Source organism: Trichoderma virens, assembly GCF_000170995.1.
Source record: "Trichoderma virens Gv29-8 chromosome Unknown TRIVIscaffold_82, whole genome shotgun sequence".
NCBI lineage: Eukaryota > Fungi > Ascomycota > Sordariomycetes > Hypocreales > Hypocreaceae > Trichoderma > Trichoderma virens.
Genome location: NW_014013667.1, coordinates 640,207 through 659,223, shown reverse-complemented (window position 1 = coordinate 659,223; position 19,017 = coordinate 640,207). Strand labels below are relative to the sequence as shown.

General features: G+C 42.3%; 7 protein-coding genes across 7 annotated transcripts; 5 read left to right on the top strand and 2 right to left on the bottom strand.

Moving 5' to 3' along the window:
* Positions 1 to 2,482: 2,482 nt before the first annotated feature.
* Positions 2,483 to 3,675, bottom strand: TRIVIDRAFT_193286 (uncharacterized protein; the record flags this gene model as incomplete). The annotated part of the gene is made up of 3 exons (XM_014098616.1): positions 2,483 to 2,563; positions 2,619 to 2,984; positions 3,055 to 3,675. 3 exons carry the CDS (start codon positions 3,673 to 3,675, stop codon positions 2,483 to 2,485), a joined length of 1,068 nt encoding a protein of 355 aa, XP_013954091.1.
* Positions 3,676 to 4,227: 552 nt separating this feature from the next.
* Positions 4,228 to 5,258, top strand: TRIVIDRAFT_68139 (uncharacterized protein; the record flags this gene model as incomplete). The annotated part of the gene is made up of 3 exons (XM_014098615.1): positions 4,228 to 4,260; positions 4,323 to 4,745; positions 4,812 to 5,258. The coding sequence occupies 3 exons, from the start codon at positions 4,228 to 4,230 to the stop codon at positions 5,256 to 5,258; spliced, it is 903 nt and encodes a 300-aa protein (XP_013954090.1).
* A 1,736-nt stretch (positions 5,259 to 6,994) lies between these two features.
* On the top strand, positions 6,995 to 7,630 carry TRIVIDRAFT_47098 (uncharacterized protein; the record flags this gene model as incomplete). Its single annotated transcript, XM_014098614.1, has 3 exons — positions 6,995 to 7,186; positions 7,254 to 7,484; positions 7,535 to 7,630. Coding segments are annotated over 3 exons (519 nt in total), but the record flags the coding sequence as incomplete, so codon positions are not given.
* A 141-nt stretch (positions 7,631 to 7,771) lies between these two features.
* TRIVIDRAFT_47147 (uncharacterized protein) lies at positions 7,772 to 10,028 on the top strand (the record flags this gene model as incomplete). The annotated part of the gene is made up of 4 exons (XM_014098613.1): positions 7,772 to 8,060; positions 8,111 to 8,798; positions 8,861 to 9,083; positions 9,495 to 10,028. The coding sequence occupies 4 exons, from the start codon at positions 7,772 to 7,774 to the stop codon at positions 10,026 to 10,028; spliced, it is 1,734 nt and encodes a 577-aa protein (XP_013954088.1).
* A 328-nt stretch (positions 10,029 to 10,356) lies between these two features.
* On the bottom strand, positions 10,357 to 11,077 carry TRIVIDRAFT_46843 (uncharacterized protein; the record flags this gene model as incomplete). The annotated part of the gene is made up of 3 exons (XM_014098612.1): positions 10,357 to 10,659; positions 10,717 to 10,949; positions 10,999 to 11,077. The coding sequence occupies 3 exons, from the start codon at positions 11,075 to 11,077 to the stop codon at positions 10,357 to 10,359; spliced, it is 615 nt and encodes a 204-aa protein (XP_013954087.1).
* Positions 11,078 to 11,773: 696 nt separating this feature from the next.
* On the top strand, positions 11,774 to 13,445 carry TRIVIDRAFT_224547 (uncharacterized protein; the record flags this gene model as incomplete). Its single annotated transcript, XM_014098611.1, has 2 exons — positions 11,774 to 11,942; positions 11,995 to 13,445. 2 exons carry the CDS (start codon positions 11,774 to 11,776, stop codon positions 13,443 to 13,445), a joined length of 1,620 nt encoding a protein of 539 aa, XP_013954086.1.
* An 825-nt stretch (positions 13,446 to 14,270) lies between these two features.
* On the top strand, positions 14,271 to 17,828 carry TRIVIDRAFT_224546 (uncharacterized protein; the record flags this gene model as incomplete). The annotated part of the gene is made up of 2 exons (XM_014098610.1): positions 14,271 to 15,188; positions 17,769 to 17,828. 2 exons carry the CDS (start codon positions 14,271 to 14,273, stop codon positions 17,826 to 17,828), a joined length of 978 nt encoding a protein of 325 aa, XP_013954085.1.
* Between the last annotated feature and the right edge of the window lie 1,189 nt (positions 17,829 to 19,017).

Here is a 19,017-nt window from a genome sequence, read left to right as displayed (position 1 = left end):
TTGCATAAGTTGCTCGGTATATGCCCATGCTGTAAGTAGTAAGGCATTGACACCATGATATACGATATGTTTTTGACCAGCGACAACATTTGACGTGATAAACGACGTGCTCTTCGATTTTGGTTCCCTGTCGAATGTAACCTTTGCGTTCCTCCAAGCCCAATGCATACAAAAAGGGGTTAAAATCATTTCGTAAAAATATAAAAAAGCATCACGGGCCATAAGTCTGTTTACCCTCCATATAAGGGGCTGGAGATCCCGACCACGCAGGCGCCTTAGTTTTTTTCTATTTATATCGCAAGACGGAGGACGATTTTCCCAGAACGGTTTATTGGGGCCACTGCCACTATTTGCCCAAGGGTCGCTGAAATGCAGATATAGTGACCGTGCATTTTGAGGCTGTACAAGATCCAGAACCGCACACACATCAAACAGCTTGGCGCGTAATATTAGGAATGATGCCTGGTGGTAACCTTTCTTTGGAGCTTGGAAATCGATAAATATTTCCTTTGGGCGAAGGTAACGGAGAGACCGTGCAAGCATATCATCCAGACTTCCAATCTTCCAAGATAACCCTTGACCATGAAGGACTGAGACTGAAAACTTTAGCCAGGATTGGGTAGAGCAGTCGGGTTCCACGACGATGGTAAGTCGTTTGACAGGGATAGAGTTGTCACATAAACAGGGCCCGTATGGCGAACACTGGCAAGAAAGACCTATGCCAGGGATGAGGGATAAAATGTCGGATCGAACTAGGTGGTTGGTCTGAAGCAGTTGTTTGTAACCTTCTGCTTGGCCAACTTCAGACCAAATCATACACCTTAACTCCATGGGGAGTTGCTGAATATTATGACAACGCTCCATCATATTTGAGTGCAGGCGTGAATCGATGGTAAGAAATCTTCAGTTTAGCTTTGAAGAGGTAATCAAGGCTTGTGATGCCGGATTCAAGAAATGGTGTTTATGTAGGGAAGAGAGATTGTGGAAGAGCAAGCATGAGAGAAATTCTTTTATAGCACATGTGAATACGATCGGGAATTGTCGATCGAATGGCACCTCGAAAGTTTGTGTCGTACCAGCAAAAGAAAAATATAAACCATCACCAAGGTTCATAACCAAAGTCAATTCTGCAGGTAGGCCCGATTACCAATTACCAGTGAACTTCTTCGCGCAATGTAGCAACGGTCTAATTTCAGTTCTAAAACAAAGTATTAGGCCAGATAACCGTGGCAACCGCTTCGGCGAAGGCTACGTACAATGAATTTATGGAAGCAAGAAAAGTAAACTGTTGTCTCAGAAACCTATAAATATTTTCACACTCGTAATACTAACTTATATGTAATGCTGACGGTAGATAAAACCATTTGTCCAATAGCGACTTAAATCATAGCGAGCAGAGCCTCACTAGGCTTTCCCAAGCGTCGCTCCACCTCATTTGTGTAGTAAAGAACAGTCACATCCGAAAACCGAACTATGCGACTTGCAATTTAGCCTCCTGAGACCCCGTAAATGGCAGAATCTGAACTGCGATAAAGAACTTAACGGGACCCCGAATTTCCCACTACCTATGGTCGTACGTGCTTGGTGATCGTGTAACCTAGCTTGTGTTCTTGGCATCTAGTGGGATTGTGTATGTATGTATATTCCGAAAATGAGACATTACGTTGATATCCGGCTTAGAATAGCACCCCATACAGCGGGACTTCCATTTATTATTGGACAAGAGGGCCATTGGGATAAACACAATACTTGCATACCTATACATTCTTATTACTGACTACCAATGGACCCGATCAAACCGTTGAGCCACTTCTCTCTGGTTGGGTCGGAATTATAGAGTGCGTAAGAAGTTTCACTAGAACAGCAGCTTGCCTTTCGGTATTTCATTTCTATCTAGTAGTCTAGTAAGTCTAGGTTAAACATAAAAAAGGCCATAGCACCTGAATTCTTCAGCTGCCTCAGAAAGTAATTGTTCTATTTTCTAAGTGGGACTAAACTACAGTCATTTTATCCCTGTTCTCTCTTCCGCCATCTAGGCTAGGAGAAAAGCGCTACGGGTCATTCGACAAGTCTCAGCTTAACTAAAATAGTACAACTTCCAGAAAAGGAAAAAAAAGATTTGGCGCTCCGATCTAGCCAATCGGTGGGGATCGAAGCTGATGGCCGCTTAAAGAGGTGCTCAGGGGGGCGAAGAGCCTTACCTTTCTTCTCTGCTGTGTAATACATTGATTATTTCTCTATTGCAGTGACGTGGCTAGGTGTCTTGATTAACAAGCCTTTGTCATGCGGAGAGTTGATTTCCGCTCCGCAGGATTTGTCAATGAGCTCATGACTCTGTCATGCAGTTGATAAAGGGGTTCTAATATAGATCGCCCCCAGAGACTCTTTACGCGCCCTCCTAGAACAGTATTTTCTCATTCGCTTCTTAGGAAGGGGTAATACGACGAAAATTTTAAACCAGCAGTGCTAACAGAATACAGCTTTACTGATCTCGTGTATCCATATTCGCTATGTCAATGACAACTCTGCCTTGAGCTTGACCGCTTTTGTATCGTTTGTATCCCTTGAGATCGTGTTAGAATAGAAGCATAGAAGCCGCGGCCATCTCGTAATCTTACGCTAATGACGTCTTCTAATGAGAATGTTGAGTCAATGAACACCATCATCTTGCCCTTCGAAGCTAAACGTCCAAGATGCGCTGCATTTTGCCCATTCAACGGCGCGCCGAACGTAATATATCGCCTCGGAACGCCACCCAAGATACTCGGCTGTAACACATTTTGAAGCGTGTGTAGAATTAGACCAAGCCGACTTCCGTTGCTGTCGCCGACGTTGATAAACAAGCCCTCAGGCTTGAGATACTTTGGGCATCGCAGAAACAATTCTCGAGAACCTACCGCATCTAGGATTGCATCAAATTGGCTCGCGCTGTAGGAGTTCTCAAGGGCGGCAGGTATGGAGTTGACTTGAGTGTAATCAATAATCTGCATCTTGGCGAGGGCGAGGTTAGTCTTTCTCTGTGCCAGTAGCAAAAATGAAATCAGATCCACTTGCCTCATCTACTCCTAAAGACTGCTTCATCCTATAGGCGTGTTTGGTGGAACAAGTTGTCACGACGAAGGCACCCAGGTCCTTACAGAGCTGGACAGCGGCTGCTCCTACAGCACCACTACCCCCATTGACAAGAACTCGATCGCCCTTTTTAATTTTAGCCTGACGGACCATTTCCATTGCAACTTGTCCGAGGCAGCTTAGACAAGCAGCTTCTGCAAATGTTATACTAGTCGGCTTGACGGCGATACAATTAACATTCAACACAATGTACTCCGCCAGCGTTCCCTGATTATGAATGATACTACCCAATTTAGAAACCGTACCAAACACAGCCGCGCCTGAAGCGAATTCAGCTGGAACATCAGGGCCAGCTGAGACCACGCGCCCAGAAAAGTCGAGTTCTGGTATTGCGTTTTTCCTCAAAAGAGACGGAATGTCCCTCATCAGATTTGACCCTGGAGAAGACAGTGAAGCGTGAGATATTTTGACCAGGACATCCGAGCCGTTTGGGGTTGCGGGTGCAGGGAAGGACGGTTTGAATGACAAGACTTTCTCTGGCGTACCGCCGCTGCTGAACGTCCAAGCACGCATTGTCGACGGTAGGTAAGTGTTTGCTACCATAGCGAGTGTAGCTAACGGGTCTGAATGTTGAGTAGTAATAGCTGAAAGAACAAACAGCACCTCGAAACTGGGGCCAGATCGCGCCTATATGTATGCTGCATGTTCTCGCTGAAGGCTTTGAACTATCTGACCTGATGATGCGGAGTTTGTTGTGAAGTGGCTGTGACTGACTACTCAAGCTATGGCTAACCGTTTGGCGTAAAGCTGTCACACATGATGCTTGAATGCATGGCATGGCTCCTTTCGCATGTCGACTTAGCAGGCAGGGGGCACTCTTTGTAACCGTCAAGATTCCAAAGACCTTCAAGATTCCAAAGACTGCAGGCTTGCGTCATCAAATGATCTTTCTGGCATACGTAACTCATACTATACTCGTTAACTGTTCGTTAATCGTTTATTGTAGTTGCCGCTTGCATATGGGGAGAAGCCCCGGCATAAATAATGGGCGTATTTAGTAAACTGAATGTAGAGTTCTCAAACGCAGTCCACCTTCAATCGAAAACAGGGCAGTGATTACAAGCTTGGCAGGTTTCTGTTCGTAGCTGCATAGGAATGGCAAATTTTCACAATATCGCAGTTCTGGGCGTAAGACGTGCACTTCTATCGTCACGGTTGTGAACAACCTACTGAGATCCACTGGCGTGTAGGGAACTGGCCAAATTGGTGGACCGATTGTTAAAGCCTTGATAGACGCAGGCTTCAACGTTACGGTCGTGACGCGGGGTCTAGGCTCAAATCCAAAGGAAATCAATGGTGCGATTTTTGTGACTAGCGACTATACATACGAGTCGCTTGTTAAGATCTTCACGGGTCAGGAGGCAGTGGTGAGTGCCGTGGCTGCTGGGCCGCCTATTGCAGCTCAGAAAGTTATGGTCGATGCGGCAATTCAGGCCGGGGTCAGGCGATTTATCCCCAGCGAATATGGCTCTAGCAGCATTGATCCGCCACTTGAAGACTTCAAGAAGCTCATGGCACCGAAGACCGAATTGATTGGTTACCTTCGGGAAAAGTGTCGATTGTATCCAACATTTAGTTGGACGTGCCTCTCTGGAGGCGCATTGCTTGATGTGGTGTGTAGCAGATAAGGTACCCGATGTCGCTGTGCCGCAACTAACTTGAACGTATACGATAATCAGGGCATTCACTCCGGGACTTGGGGTTTCTCGGTGTCAGAAAGAACAGCCACTATATTTGACACTGGTGAAGCTCGTTTCGACTCTACCACAATTCCTGCTATGGCGCGGAGCGTGGTGTCCGTTTTGCTAAGGCCTGCGGACAGTGCCAACAAATATCTGCTGATTAGGAGTTTCATCGTTTCGCAATCAGAGATCCTTACAGCGTTGGAGGACATTACTCAGTCAAAATGGAGTGTATCTTACGTCAACGCCGAGAGTCTTCGCCAAGAGGGCTGGAGATTGCTTGCAGACAATAATCCAAAGCAAGGCATCGAAAGTATTATTAGAGGTGCTCTCTTTCAAGGTCAGAAAAACATCTCAGTGTCTCAGGATGCCCTTGCAAATACACAGTTGGGATTACAGACGACAAATCTACGACATTATCTGGAGAGTATAGTTGAGAACTAATACACACTCGGGCCAAATGAATGTCAAGATATTTTTCCTGTCGAAATGAGTCTGGCCACATTCAGAGCAGGCATTATTAAAATGGTGCCAGTGGTGGCCCCGTTTTAGTTGTGGCAGGGGTTGCTTAACCACCAAAAACGAAACTATGTGACTCCAAATTTGGAGTCGTGGAATGCAAAAAATTAGAAGACATCAAAATCGAGAAAAGAGTTTGGCGAGACCCAGAATTTTTCACTACCTATGGTCGTATGTGCTTGTATGATGAAGTAAGATCTCTGAGTGCCATCGCCCCTTGCGTGCTGTGATTCGACATCTGCTTCTACTTCGACCAGCTCCCCGTGGCGTCTTCATTCAGAAATCCTCAGCATCTCCACCTGTATCCGCCTCAAGCCCTGTTTGCCTCTCGGCCTTTTTCTTCTCATCTGAGCATACAGTGATGCCTTGAGTATCCAATTGGATTGGAGTTGGACAGAGGCAAAGAAGGAAACGTACAACAGCTAACGTTCGCGGATACGACAAAGACAGAACACGACAAATCGTGTTGATAATATGTATATACATACCTGTACTTTAGGCACGACAGGGCGGGACGCTTGGATTGAAGTGAGACTAGCGACAAAAGTTAGCATCGGATACGCTGGCATGAAAGGGGATGGGGATGGGTGAGGAGGAAAAGAATAATAGGAGTGGTTTCACAACGAAAATAAATATCTGTTGTTATCATAACGATATCCCTACGGTGACGTAAAAAGTATAAAATGACGACCATGTGAGTAAATAGAAACCATTTGCTTCTAAAATAGTAAGTGCTAATTGATCAATTATTAGGGAGTGACTATTCAGCACCCCACGTTCGCTATTCAGCATCTTGTTCTTAAACTTAAAGCAGCCCGGTAGTAACGATAGCAGATATTAGAGGAATATATAGATAGTAGCAGAAACTGGCGATAGTAGCAGATACTGGCGATAGTAGCAGATACTCCAGGAACTGTGTAATATCTAATTTAGTGACAGTAATAAAAGATCTTCATTATACGTTATTACTCTATTCGGAACTCCTCTTAGTCGATGGGGTGCTGAATAGCCCTTCCCAATTATTATTGTTATTACTGTTATTCCATCCGAATTCTAGGCACTGCCTTTAAAAACGCATCGCTGCTTTTACATATATCAGCTCAGGCACTACTCACGAACTGCTCACCCTAGGTTTCGGTACATCAGGATTTGCTCAGTCCAATACCATAGCTAGGAGGGGTGTAAATAGCCGCGCAAGGGACTATGCTTACCAAATTTATTTTAGTAAAAAGCCATTGCATTCGCTGAACTAGTATTTAAACCATCGTCGCCCTTTTGCTTCTTTCACAAAGCCTACCTTCTTTAATTTCATTATCATCCAAAAAAATTATTCATATACAAAACTATCGTTCTTGAAATCTTATATTATTTAAAACCATTGAGCTAGCTCCTGCTTTCTGGTTAAAAATGAGGAAAAGATCAGCCTTTACCGACGATCAGCTCGTTGAGAAGGCCATACAAGATGGATTACCGGCAGATTCTTCTGGGCAGAGCCCAGACATAGTGCGACGACCGATCCGCCCGAGAACTGAATTCACGTATAAAAGACAGGTCGAACGATGGGACGCGTTAGTTTTCAGCTTGATTTATACATTTGAGGTCCTTTTCTAGATCTTATTTTCTTACTAGTTTCTAGGTATAAAAGAAGATTCCCGTCACATGAGCCAGATAATATGCAAGATTTAAAGCATTACGTTCATTTTCTAGCCAAATCTACAAGAGGTAGATTAGATAAAGAACACCATTTGCCATCTCCTAACACTCTAAGAATTAAACTGCGACAGTTTTACAACGGTTATGAACGTATGAATAATATGGAGATTCCTAATGCCATTAAACGTTCTATGGCGCCTGTGAGTAATTTGATATACAGAGAAGCCTGTAGGGTCATTTCAAAGTCTTGATAGCTCATTATACCAGTTTATCAAAGGCGAGTTACAGGAGTTATATGGACTTCCTAAGGGTAAGGATGGCGTTAGGGAACAAAAATTCTTTACCATCGAGAGCTATGTCCAAATGCAAAGCTTTCACTGGAGTGAAGACTTCCATGACTACGTTCACGAAGGAATGAGGGCCGATTACACGAATTTGTTAAACCTTCATTGTTTCACATCTGCAAGGCTACAGGAAGTATGCCAAGCGGTTCACGAGGTAGTGCATATACTTCAGATTGTATGACTTTATCAGCTAATCGCGAGTAGGATCTTCAGCTTATTTTGGCATGGAAGGATGGGAAGCCGGAATACCGTCTTAAATTCGAAAGAAATTTTTGCAAACGCATAGATGTAAACCAGTGAGTTGCAAAGCCTTCTACTTCGCTTAATTTTTTAGATTCAAACACAGACTAACGCAATTGTAGGCCCGAACATCCTTTGGGAGAAGTGCTTACCAATGCCAATGGCGATTATCCGCCGCTCTTTGCTCAGCCCATGTTTCATATGCTAGCCAACATAATCTCTTCCGGATTTTACCCTGAACTATCTACAGTAGAGAAAGCTCTAAAGTTGACGCCGCCTAAAAATGGACCCAGTTTTCGGATTATAACACTGGCAGACGAGGGTAAGAAAAAGCCGGTATTTCCAGCATGGAGCCAACATGGTCCAAAAGGCACCGTGAAAGCCCCAAACAGCTGGGGAGCACAGGCGTCTGATTGGGCCATCCGCGCAGGCCTCGCTACAGGTTTAGGCTTGCATAGCGCTCGCCGGGAAGCTCTTATTAAGGCTAATGGTAAGAATCCGGCTACGAGCGTGCCAAAAAAAAAAAAAAACTGCAGTCAGTGCTAACGAGGCATCTAAAAGACAACGGTTATACTTTGGGCCAGGTACTAAAGTTCGCATCCCAGAACAATCCGAATGTGCTCATTCATAGTTATCTCGGCAATGTATCAACAATTGATGGTGCGGCCAGTTTCCTTGGATTGGAACGCCGCACAGACCTAGCGGAAGACTTTCGTTCAGTGACTATGAAGTGGAATCCTGCGCTTAATCATTCAATCCCAATAAGAGAGCAGAGGGATCTCGAAAACAGCCCAGAATACAGATCGATTAAAGACAGGATCGCAGAAATCAAATCACTGAAAGAATCAGCTCCTAAGGATAGCGAGGAGGCCCTAAAACTTCAGTTGAAAGCAGAGCAAGATAAGTTACGAGCGCTGAGGAAGAAAAAGCTCAAAGATTTACAAGCCTCACAAAAAATTATCTACGAATCTGTGGAAAGCCCACACGAACAATGGGACGCGCGCCGAAGCCACTTTCACCGCATCAAGCACATGCTATCAGAACCGCGTACTCGCCTTATGGAAGTCATGAAAGAGCGTGTACCTCCACGGAGCAAGAAATGGATTTCTGCCCTGCAAGATCTCGTGACACTCCGCACAACTTCTTCACGGCTAGCTTTTCAAAATGTGCTGATGCCCACTAATGATGGTTACTGCCCAGTGTCTTCGTGTAAGATGCGTATGGATAAGTACGTCAGAACTGCTTCCGTAAGCGCAAATGGGCTAATGATGCTAATCTCATATTGCTTAGAATTATTCCACCAAAGCAATGGAGTCATATTTATCGTTGTTACAAGAAAAATCTCATAGATGAGTTCGGATTTGCTCAATTTTGTTTTCTTTGTAGCAGTTGGCAGACGAGCAAAGAAGACTGGAAGACTCATTGTCAACAACATATTGAAAGGGACGACGTCCCTTTCCGATGCGATCCGGTTACCTTTCGCTATGCAACTGCCCACGCGGGGTACTGTCCTGTTCACCTCGGCAACACTGACCTTCCTGCTCACAATCGTTTACAACAGTATATCACCCGGCAAGATTGGCGATATCATATTTCTGAATGCCTCGCACAATACACTGCCACCCCTCACAATGATACGGGAACCTGGGACTGCCCTCACCATCTTTGTATTTTCGTATGTGGTTCGAAAGAGGGTCTTTTTGATCACCTTAGTGAGATTCACAGTATTCCTACCGACATGAAATGGGAGGTTGGCAACAACCAGGATTCTAGAAAGCGCAAACGCAGCTCCAGTGCAAAGGCATTTAGAAGCAAAACTCCCGTTGATTTCTTGTTACGATCAACATCTCCTACCAAGGATGCCGACGGCAGTAATGCTATGGAATGGATAGCTCCGCCATCCAATAGTCCTCTCTCTGAAGAGGTTGCAACGACCGATGTCAATTTGGTTTTCGCGGCATGGGGGGATTTGAAGCCTCCCGAAGAAGAGATGATGGTTGATCCGGAGTTATACAAGGCTACGACCGACAACATGTCAGCGGCTGAGATACTAGAAACTCACATTGATGACACGAATAGCTATGAAGCATCTTTGATCGATGATCCTTATGACGCTGATTGCATCCTTGCTAAATGGAAGGAAGGCCGAAAAATGCTATATCTCGTGAAGTGGGATGACGGAACAACGACCTGGGAACCGCAAGAAGAGATTTTAAAACAAGATCTAATTAGTAAGTTTGAAAAAGGGTATAAGGGTTTTAACAAAGGCATTGAGGTGTTTGGAACGCGGATAAACGGCAGGAGTAAGAAAGTTGAGTACAAGATACGGTTTTTAAATTATGCTGGAGCCGAGAAAGATAAGTCTTGGTGGGTTCCTGAGAGTACTATGGACCCGGAGATCCGTCAGAATCATACAACAGCAAAGCAGACGACGAGGAAGAGAAGAAAGAGGTCGTAGATATGGTGATTAGAGAAAGAGACCAGAGTATAGACATGCATTAGCAATATAAGCTAATACTGTAAACAAATGAAAATACATTACTTATACCGTATGCTATATAGTAAAACTTTATGTACAATCAGTTTGGCAAAAAGGCGAAGAGATGGATGAGGAGCTCTCTAAATTACTGTTGCAGTCACAATCTATGCGGGTTTAGCGATTCAACTATTCTTAGGCAACTGACCTGGCGATTTATCGCAAGGCTAAGGTATGGTAATAATTCATAGCATAAGAAAACCAAGGAAGATAGATAAAGCAATTCTATAAGTTCATAAGTTCATAGTAACTACTGGGTTACACCTGCCCGCTGCCGAATCTCTTCCAACGCAGGCAATGCCTTATCAGCTACAGCAAATAAACTAGAGACAATTCCCTGAAAATGCTCTACAAGATTTTTGCTCTCCTGTAGTTGCTCCTCAAGCCATCTTTGATGATCTTTCAACTGCTGGTTATCCTCCTCTACTATCTGTCGACGCTTGGATTCCATGTCTAGCTCCGCAGTCACTTGATGAATTTGGATTGACAGATTTTCATTATTGAGCTTTAGGTGATCAATAAGTGTCGTAAAACTAGCTTTAGGAGTTGAAAGCTACACATAAGTTAGTATTGCAAAGATATTAAAACTAGTGAAATCGCTGATGCATACTTGACTAAATGAGCTTAAGTGGTTAATTGTGTCTGTATTTACAGCTTCAAATGTCTTGCCCACTTCATCTATGAGCAGGCGGTAGGTGCCGATTGAATGTTCGCTTAAATTTTTAGAGAAGATTTGTGAAAAAAAATCCTCTTTGCCGCAAAGCACTCTCCAGGAATACGGATCTTTTCTCTTCGGATTTAATCTCACGTCGGACGGGCACACATCAATGCCAAGCTTGTGATCTAGCAATGTTAACCGTGCTATTCTTTACTCGCTTAGGTGATGTCTTACAAATATGTTGTGATAATTTCTCACGGCACTCGTCTCTTGCTCGGCGACGCTCCAAGTTACTTTGGCGAGCTACCGTCATGTCGCTGAAACTGATCAAATAAAGTGTATAAGACGTGTGTATGCTACAGTACTGTATGTACAGTAATTTTTCTTTTATTTAAGTGACTTCATTGTTGCAGTAATTAGACAAACAATAAATGAAACTGCTGTGTGTATGCATTCTGCACATATTAATGGTTTAATTTTGTAATGACGTTCTTAAAGGGAAAGAAGTGGACATTCCTCTGACACCTTTCCTGCTGGACGTTTGTGGATCCAGGTTTGACTAGTTCTGGGTTGGGCAAGGAAATTTGATAAGACACTACTTGCTTTGGACACTTGTGCGCTTTTGACAGTGAGCACTTGGCCTAGTACTAAAACTAAGCTATTTAAACCAGATACCCCTCGTGGTGATAATTACTACTTTCTAATACTTTTTGATAATATCAAATCCATTATGGCTTCAAGCGCTATTGAAAGTAATATTGTCGGTGAATCAGCACGAGGTAGTGCTAATGGTAGAGAAGCATTCAAGACATGTTTCGAAGAAACGGCTACGCTTTACAAAAAAAAAAAAAATGTGGAGGAAAGTCTAAACACGGGGTTAGCCACTCCAGAGCAAACTCCAGAGCCTGATATCGAAAGGAATAGAGCCGATTTGGAAAGATTGGAAAAAAAAACTAAGGAATCCAAAGTAAGATTGGATGCTACAGCTCAATCTGCGAGAGCTTTCGAAATGAATCGAATTGTAGGTTGCCCAGACGATGCGTATGATAGCATATTGGACGTAAAGGAAGATACAGAAGAGGAAGACAAAAAGAAAGTGCGAGACGCGAATTTTGTTCTCTTGGGATGCCTTCTGCATCCGAAATATTCAGGTGGACAAACAGAAGAGGCCTTCAATAGTAAGTTAGAGGTAAGATATGGATTAGCCTGCTATATTAACATGTGCAACAGAACTCCTTGCGGCTGGCCGAGTTGTGGAGGTGGATGATGCATACTTTTCTGCCGTGAAAGAATGGAATGGCGAAGAGGATATTATGAACCCCCAAGCGGACAAAGATGAAGAAGAGGAAGAGGAAGACCCTCCGCAAGAAGACTCCATGCCTATACCACCCGACTGGATAAAAGAGCTATACGAAAATGCAACAAACGTCCTCAGGTCGCTTTGGATAGATCCGAATGACGCACAGCCAATGAAAACCCTAAAAACTCTTAACGACGATATTTTGGATGATATGAGTGAATTAACTCGAGAAGAATTAATGCAGTGGCAAATCCCAGCGGGGTTTTTTCAGGTCCACTATAAAAAACTCGATAAGTTAGACGAAGAACTCAAAGAGTTAGATGAAGAAGTCAACAAGTCAAATGAAACTATCGCAGCAGTCGAAAAAGCGAAGAAGACAAAAATTGAAATACATGAAATGATCAATGCCAGAGTCGAAAGGCAGCACTTCCCGGAGGCCTGGCGCTCCATACATATCGGGCCAAAGCCGGAGCGTTCCGAAGAACGAAATGTTGAAGAACGAAATGTTGAAGAACAAAAGGTCGAAGAACGAAAGATCGAAGAACGAAAGATCGAAGAACAAAAGGTAGAAGAACTAACTTACCCCTGGCACACTGCTGTGGTTAAAGAGGGCACACGCATCATTGGTGTACGTAGGTATGGAAGAGGCCATCAAGTTTGCATCGAAAAAGAGGAAAATGGACACTTGGTCCGCAGACTAGACTCAGCTTCGAGACTTGGACTACTTAGTGAGGTGGAGGAATACTGTGAAAATGCGGATTGGAAGAATCTATCTGAAGGCCAGTCGAAATGGACATACAAGAACAGGAAAGAGTTTGTCAAGCTTCTCTGGATAGCAACATCTCAGAGACAGCTAGAAAACAAAGCCGCCCCCCCAAGAGCCCCCAATGTAGATTGCTGCGTCCAATTTAAAAATGGCATACATATGCTCACATTTTCAAGTTTTTCTAGAGTCCGTGGAGCAAAAGACGCAAGAGATAAGATTGAGGAGCTCTGTGAACAAGATAGTAGCCCTGTTCCATGGGATCTTAAGCCTGTTAGTACTTTTTATAATCCAACAATTGTCAAGAGGCGTCGAAAAATTGAAGGAGCATCACATGAGAAGGTACAAGGTAGGGATTTACAAGCTAGAGAGAATTTTACAATCGATGATAGATTTACGAACATGGGAACTGAGGTGTTAGAGAATGAAACACCCTCTGTCGAAACTATGAAATCTTATGAAGCCACGATCAAAGGAATGCTACAAGTTCAAGAGAAGCAGCGACAAGAGCTATCAGACATATCAAAGCTTATGGCAAGAACTTTCGCCCAATTTGAGAAGTTTATGAAATTTGTTGATCCGAAGGCCTTTGACCAAAACCAAAACAAAGGCACCTAAGTTTATAGCCGGTTATGTTACGACTTAACACCTTTATAGTCGCAATAACAGAACGACGGGGTACGTTGCACAGGAATATAGAGGACCAAAGTTCCAATTTTGGCATAAGCTTGCTTAAGAGCAAGCCACTTCCTATTCAGGCAACTAGCTCTCAGTTAATTAAGCTTAAGTAAACTTTACATTATATACTCTTCGCATATTGTTTAGGATAATTTAATAGCCAGTTAATATATATTACAAACACAAATCAGATTAAATATACTTAAAGCACTCTGCGAGTTACATATCAAGATTGTCCAGACATTTAACCCGGCCTATCTACAAAATTACGTTTAATGTAATTTGCAATAGATTTCTTAGCTTATATATTATATCATTGTTAACTAACATATTCCAATTATAACTAATGTAGAAACAAATTCTTAGACGGGAGAAGTGGGAAAGATAAGCCCTAAGTAGGTATTACGATCTACCATATCGTTATGTCAAATAGGGTAAAAGATTAAGCCAATGACTGTAATTGCAACGCTTATTGTGAGGGAACCAACTGTATATTATAGTTTGTTACAAAGGATGAGATTGCAGCAGATTATTCACAAAAGGGCTTCTTAGGAAGTTAGTAGACAAGCACTGATTATATATATAATGCAATTAGAAGATAATTTAAATAATTCAATTAGGGCATGCACTATTGGATGAGGCCTAGGCTCATGCAAAATAGATAAAAAGCCCCCCCCCCCCGGCGACCCTAGAATAACTTTTCCTTTTCTATATGTTTTCTCTGTGCTTTGCATACTGTACAGTACTTAACACCCATTTCTTAACATGCCTAATCTCTTAGTTCAATCAGATGATAGTTTTCTTGCAGACGCAGAACCTAGCCTACTAGAGGCAAGTGGACCACCCGCCTACAATGTGAGCTATTTGTCCACTTCTGCCAAGAGCCTTAGTCAGAAAGCGGACATTGCAGCGATTTCAGAATCCATGAAATCTCCCCTTAAACTCATTGAAGTACTGAACAGCATTATAAGCATTCCTGACGCAGTGCAACATGTGATTAAAGGATTTCGGACAGTCCTATGCCAGCAACCACATACGAAACAAGTACAGATAATTAAAATTATTCACACGCTTTCCGATGTTTGCGACGAAGTGTCTAAACTAGACGAAGATTTATCTAGTAGTTCCAAGAGAAGTAACCGTGATTATGCAGAGTATATAGGGGGCGTAAGGAATGATAGACTGCCGGAAGAGTGTAAAACATCGGCCAGATCCCCCCATATACTGCACGACCAGCTCTCTGATTCGGAGAATCTGGTTGCAAATCCTAAAGGGCCTGACTCTATCCCTTATTCTAAGACTGAAAAGATAGGTTCATTGCTTAATACTGGCACCAAAAGGAAGAAAAGCATGAGCGAAGATGTTATAGTTCTTGGTACTCCTATTACTAGTTCTGAACTTAGTTCCCCGAGTCGTACTAACACACCTTCTGGAAATCATATGGACGAGACACCGGAGCTATTAGATTGCGAACAGACTGTTGACCAACTGCTGTCTCAGACCATTGAGGAATTCGCTCAAGAGTCTTGTGAACAAGTCAGGCTCTTTACTTCAGCCGAAGACCCTGTAACTTATAAAATATTTTACGGCTTGCTTAGAGGCATAGATGACGAGGAAAAAGCCGAGTGGTCAAGCGGCATAGAATGGACTTCTTTAGTGACAAAAGGATATGGCACCCGGCAGGTAGGATCAATTTTTTACGCAATGACTGCAATAGCCTTTGAAAAGTGGCATGCGTCCCAAGTGGCCTTACTTTCAGACAAGCCTTCACAGACAGCATCGCAGCGTGTGACAAGAAGATTAATTGGGAATAAGCCGGCTGGAGGTGGTGAGCAAAATAATTGGGATCGACAACGAAAGAAAATCAACACACACTTAGCACGAGGAAGAAAGTGGCGTAGGCTGGTAAAGAGCCTCGAATTTGGTATATTATTTAAAAACCCATGGTAAGTGCAGTATTTAATACGCGTCAAGAGAATACCATAAATCTTAAAAAAAAAAAAAAAACACAGGGACTTAGTTAAAACCCCAAACTCCATTTTGACTGGCTTTATTAAGAGAATATCAGAAGACGAAGATAAAATGTTTATCTTAAAGAGCCTTACAAAACAACTAGAGTATCTTATTAATAATGGGACCACGAACAACAGCGAATTCGTCAAGGAGCTGCGAAGCAAGGGCTATTTAACTGCCGATACTAAAAAAGCATCCAATGATGTTGTTCTGGAAGAGCTTGACAGTGCAGTTAAGCAATCAATTTCTGGTGATTGCCATTCCCTGCTTATATATGGCACGCGCACTTTGAAGGTAGCTTCGCTTGAAAGGTTAAAGCGAAATAAATGGTTAAATGATGATATTATAATCGCTTGTCTACACCTGTCAGACAAGCTGGATTTTGTACGTATTGGATTCTCAGTTCCGATCCATCAAGATGTTCAGCCCTATTCACCGATAAGTCGTCCTTTCCAAAAGACTGCAACTCAAGTAGCAGAATGGCGTAAAGAGCTAGGAGACTCACTAGTCTGCTTCTTCCCGCTGTTTCAATATAACAACCACTTTACGCTTCTTGAGATAAATTATAGAGAAGGTAAAAGTAATATATTTCACTATGACTCGCTGAATGGAGATACCAATGATGTTAAGGTACTGTATAAAAAGCTAGAGAATATAATTTCTTAAGGAATCTAACTGTACATATACAGGAAGCGTATAAAAAAGAACAGATTCTCTCTAATTTAGAATTCAGCGAACAAGTAAGTAGTATTACGATTTATTGACATTACTGTTAGTACTATATTAACTACTGACAGAAAGCTATGAAACAACGAGATAAAAGTAGTTGCGGACTGATGGTAATTAAGCATGCTCAGCGGCGTATGATGGGGTTACCTGCAATTTCTTATGATGAAGAATTCATAGGCCCAGAGATGTTAAGGCATGAGGCAATAAGTATGTTGAAAAATGCTTGGGATAGTGGTGCCCTAGTTGAAGATGCCCAAGTTGAAGCTCCAATCAGCCGTAAAAGGAAACGAAATGTACAGGAAGATATAAATAATGAAGAAATAATAACTATCGACAGCGATTAATAGAGAAATAAACCCAAACAATAAATTTGGTACTAGATTTTTCTTGTCTCTAGTTAAGCAGTGGTATGCGTGCATGTGGCCCCCGCGCTTATGTAGAGTGTCAGATATTGACCCGTAAAATCTGCGCAAATTCGCAGCTTATTAAACCGCGTACATTCCGCTATCTTTAACATAGCTGTCTTAATCATAAGGTAATTGACCCCTATGGCGCAGAACAGACTCCAAATGTACATAGTGTGTCAGATTCGATATCTATTTTGTTGGGCAATGGAATTAATAGGCTTAGAAGATAAGTGGCTTCTCTTACGCAAACGTGTCGAGAGAAAAGTACTTCATCATTAAATTTACCTATAGTATTAAGCTTCTAGAGCAATTACATAAGTATATTCTTAGAACTAAATCTACTTATCAAGCGATTCAAAAAAGGAAGCCGAAGTACATTTCTTAAAACAATATAAACAGTTGCAATATATATATAAATAGATTAATATTTCGGGTTTCCATTTATTGCAATTTAATTGCTCTTTTATTACGCTATTGCACCTACAATAAACAGCCCTTGGCCCCTAAAGTTACTCAGAATTTTCTATCCCCTCAATAGAGCTATAAATTTCTTCTCTTAGTTCTCCAACAGATATAGCAATAGAATCAAGAGTCCCTAGAGACTTGTACATAACATTCGTTATCTGGCTATGTTTTGCAGAGAGTCGCTCATATTCCGTTTGAAGCGCTCTTAATTCACACTCCTTACTCTCTCGTTCGGCCCTTTCGGCTATCATACTCTGTTGGGCGGAAAGAAGCAATTGATACATTAACTCAGTCGACATGTCGTATGTTTCGTGCATGCCAATGCTTCCAACTTCTGAGCTTCCTTCTGATATTGAAAGTTGTGGTGCTGACTGAACAATAGCTGGATTTTCCAGACTATTTTGAAAACAAGCTCTCGGGGTTGCAATCGCCTCAAAATTTACACCAACTCCTGAACAAATTTCTTCATAAGCGGTAAGAGTCTGTTTGCTTAAGCACCTAGAGAAAATGTGCGCTACTTCAGGTTTATGTAACCAGCAATAACCATCTTTTTCTGTATTTGTTAGGCGAACTTGCTTTGGCTGGATATTTAAATCGGTCTTCTCTTCTAAGTCATTACGTGTTATTAACAACAACTGCCACCGTCTAGTATAGACTCCAGCGCGCTTACTTATATGCTCAGCAAGTATTTCTCGACATTGCCGTCTAAGCCGTTTTCGATTATACTCATATCGTAGCTTAGAATTGGATTTCGGTATATCCATTTTAGCTCAGCTTTTGAATATCAATGACCTAATATGTATACCGTAGCGAGATATGTATATCGGAGTTTCTAATGCACATGAGACGAGATAAAGTAAATCAATAATGATACTGTAATTTTGCGAACTACTTATGTATACAAAGGCTGAAAGAATATATCTGGCCATGAATACCTTGGCATATCAACTATTGGACAGCCGTATTACAAAACCAAAAGCAACCTCCCATGGAGATTGGTTAAAAGCGTAATTGCCTTACAGCCCTGTACGTACTGACATACAGTAATAGCTGACTACATTAGATTTTAGACTCATCTTTCATCCATATAGACACAAATAGCTATAAATATAAACATATAAAAGAGTAAGTACATAGCACAATGTTTACACTTGCCTTATACATACCTTGAGTAAATAGTATGCATTACATACAGTCTATACACTGCTAACTACTATACAACATGATCATTCTTTTTTTTCTTTGTTATATTGCTTTATGCAATGCTACTTGCACTGTATGGCACAATATTTGGGAGGTATATCGGTATGATACTGTGGATGAAGCAGCTATGGTACTAGGGTTACCAGACTATCAAATTATTAAAGAAATGAATTCAGGAATAAATGTTCAATTTGTCTCTCCAGCACAGCAGGTTACAGTGCCATATGTAACTCCCATCCCCTCTCCGGCAATTTGGACAACAACTGGTTGTTCACATATCCTTCATCTAAGACAGGCAGCAACCACCAGTGTTTCAAAGCCAGATAAATCTGTAACAACTTCTCAACCTGTGGCGGAGAGTGTGACCAATGGAGCAGCAACCACATCAAATCCCGCAAGCGAATCTACGTCATTACCCTATGGACCGCCATCTACTTCATTGCAAAGTAACAGCGCACCATCAAGTTATAAGTCTTCTAGTAATGAGGCGACTTCAATTACTGGGTCACGGCATAGCAGGGTAGGACATACTACCAATATAAACGATTCTGTACAGTCGAACCCAACTAAGACAGTGGAGACTGACACACATGTAAATACCACTACTGAATCACAGGGCACTGGCACAACACCAACCACTAGTAGAAAGGAAACTGAGGCAAAGTCAACCTCTACTCATAAACAGCCAACTCATC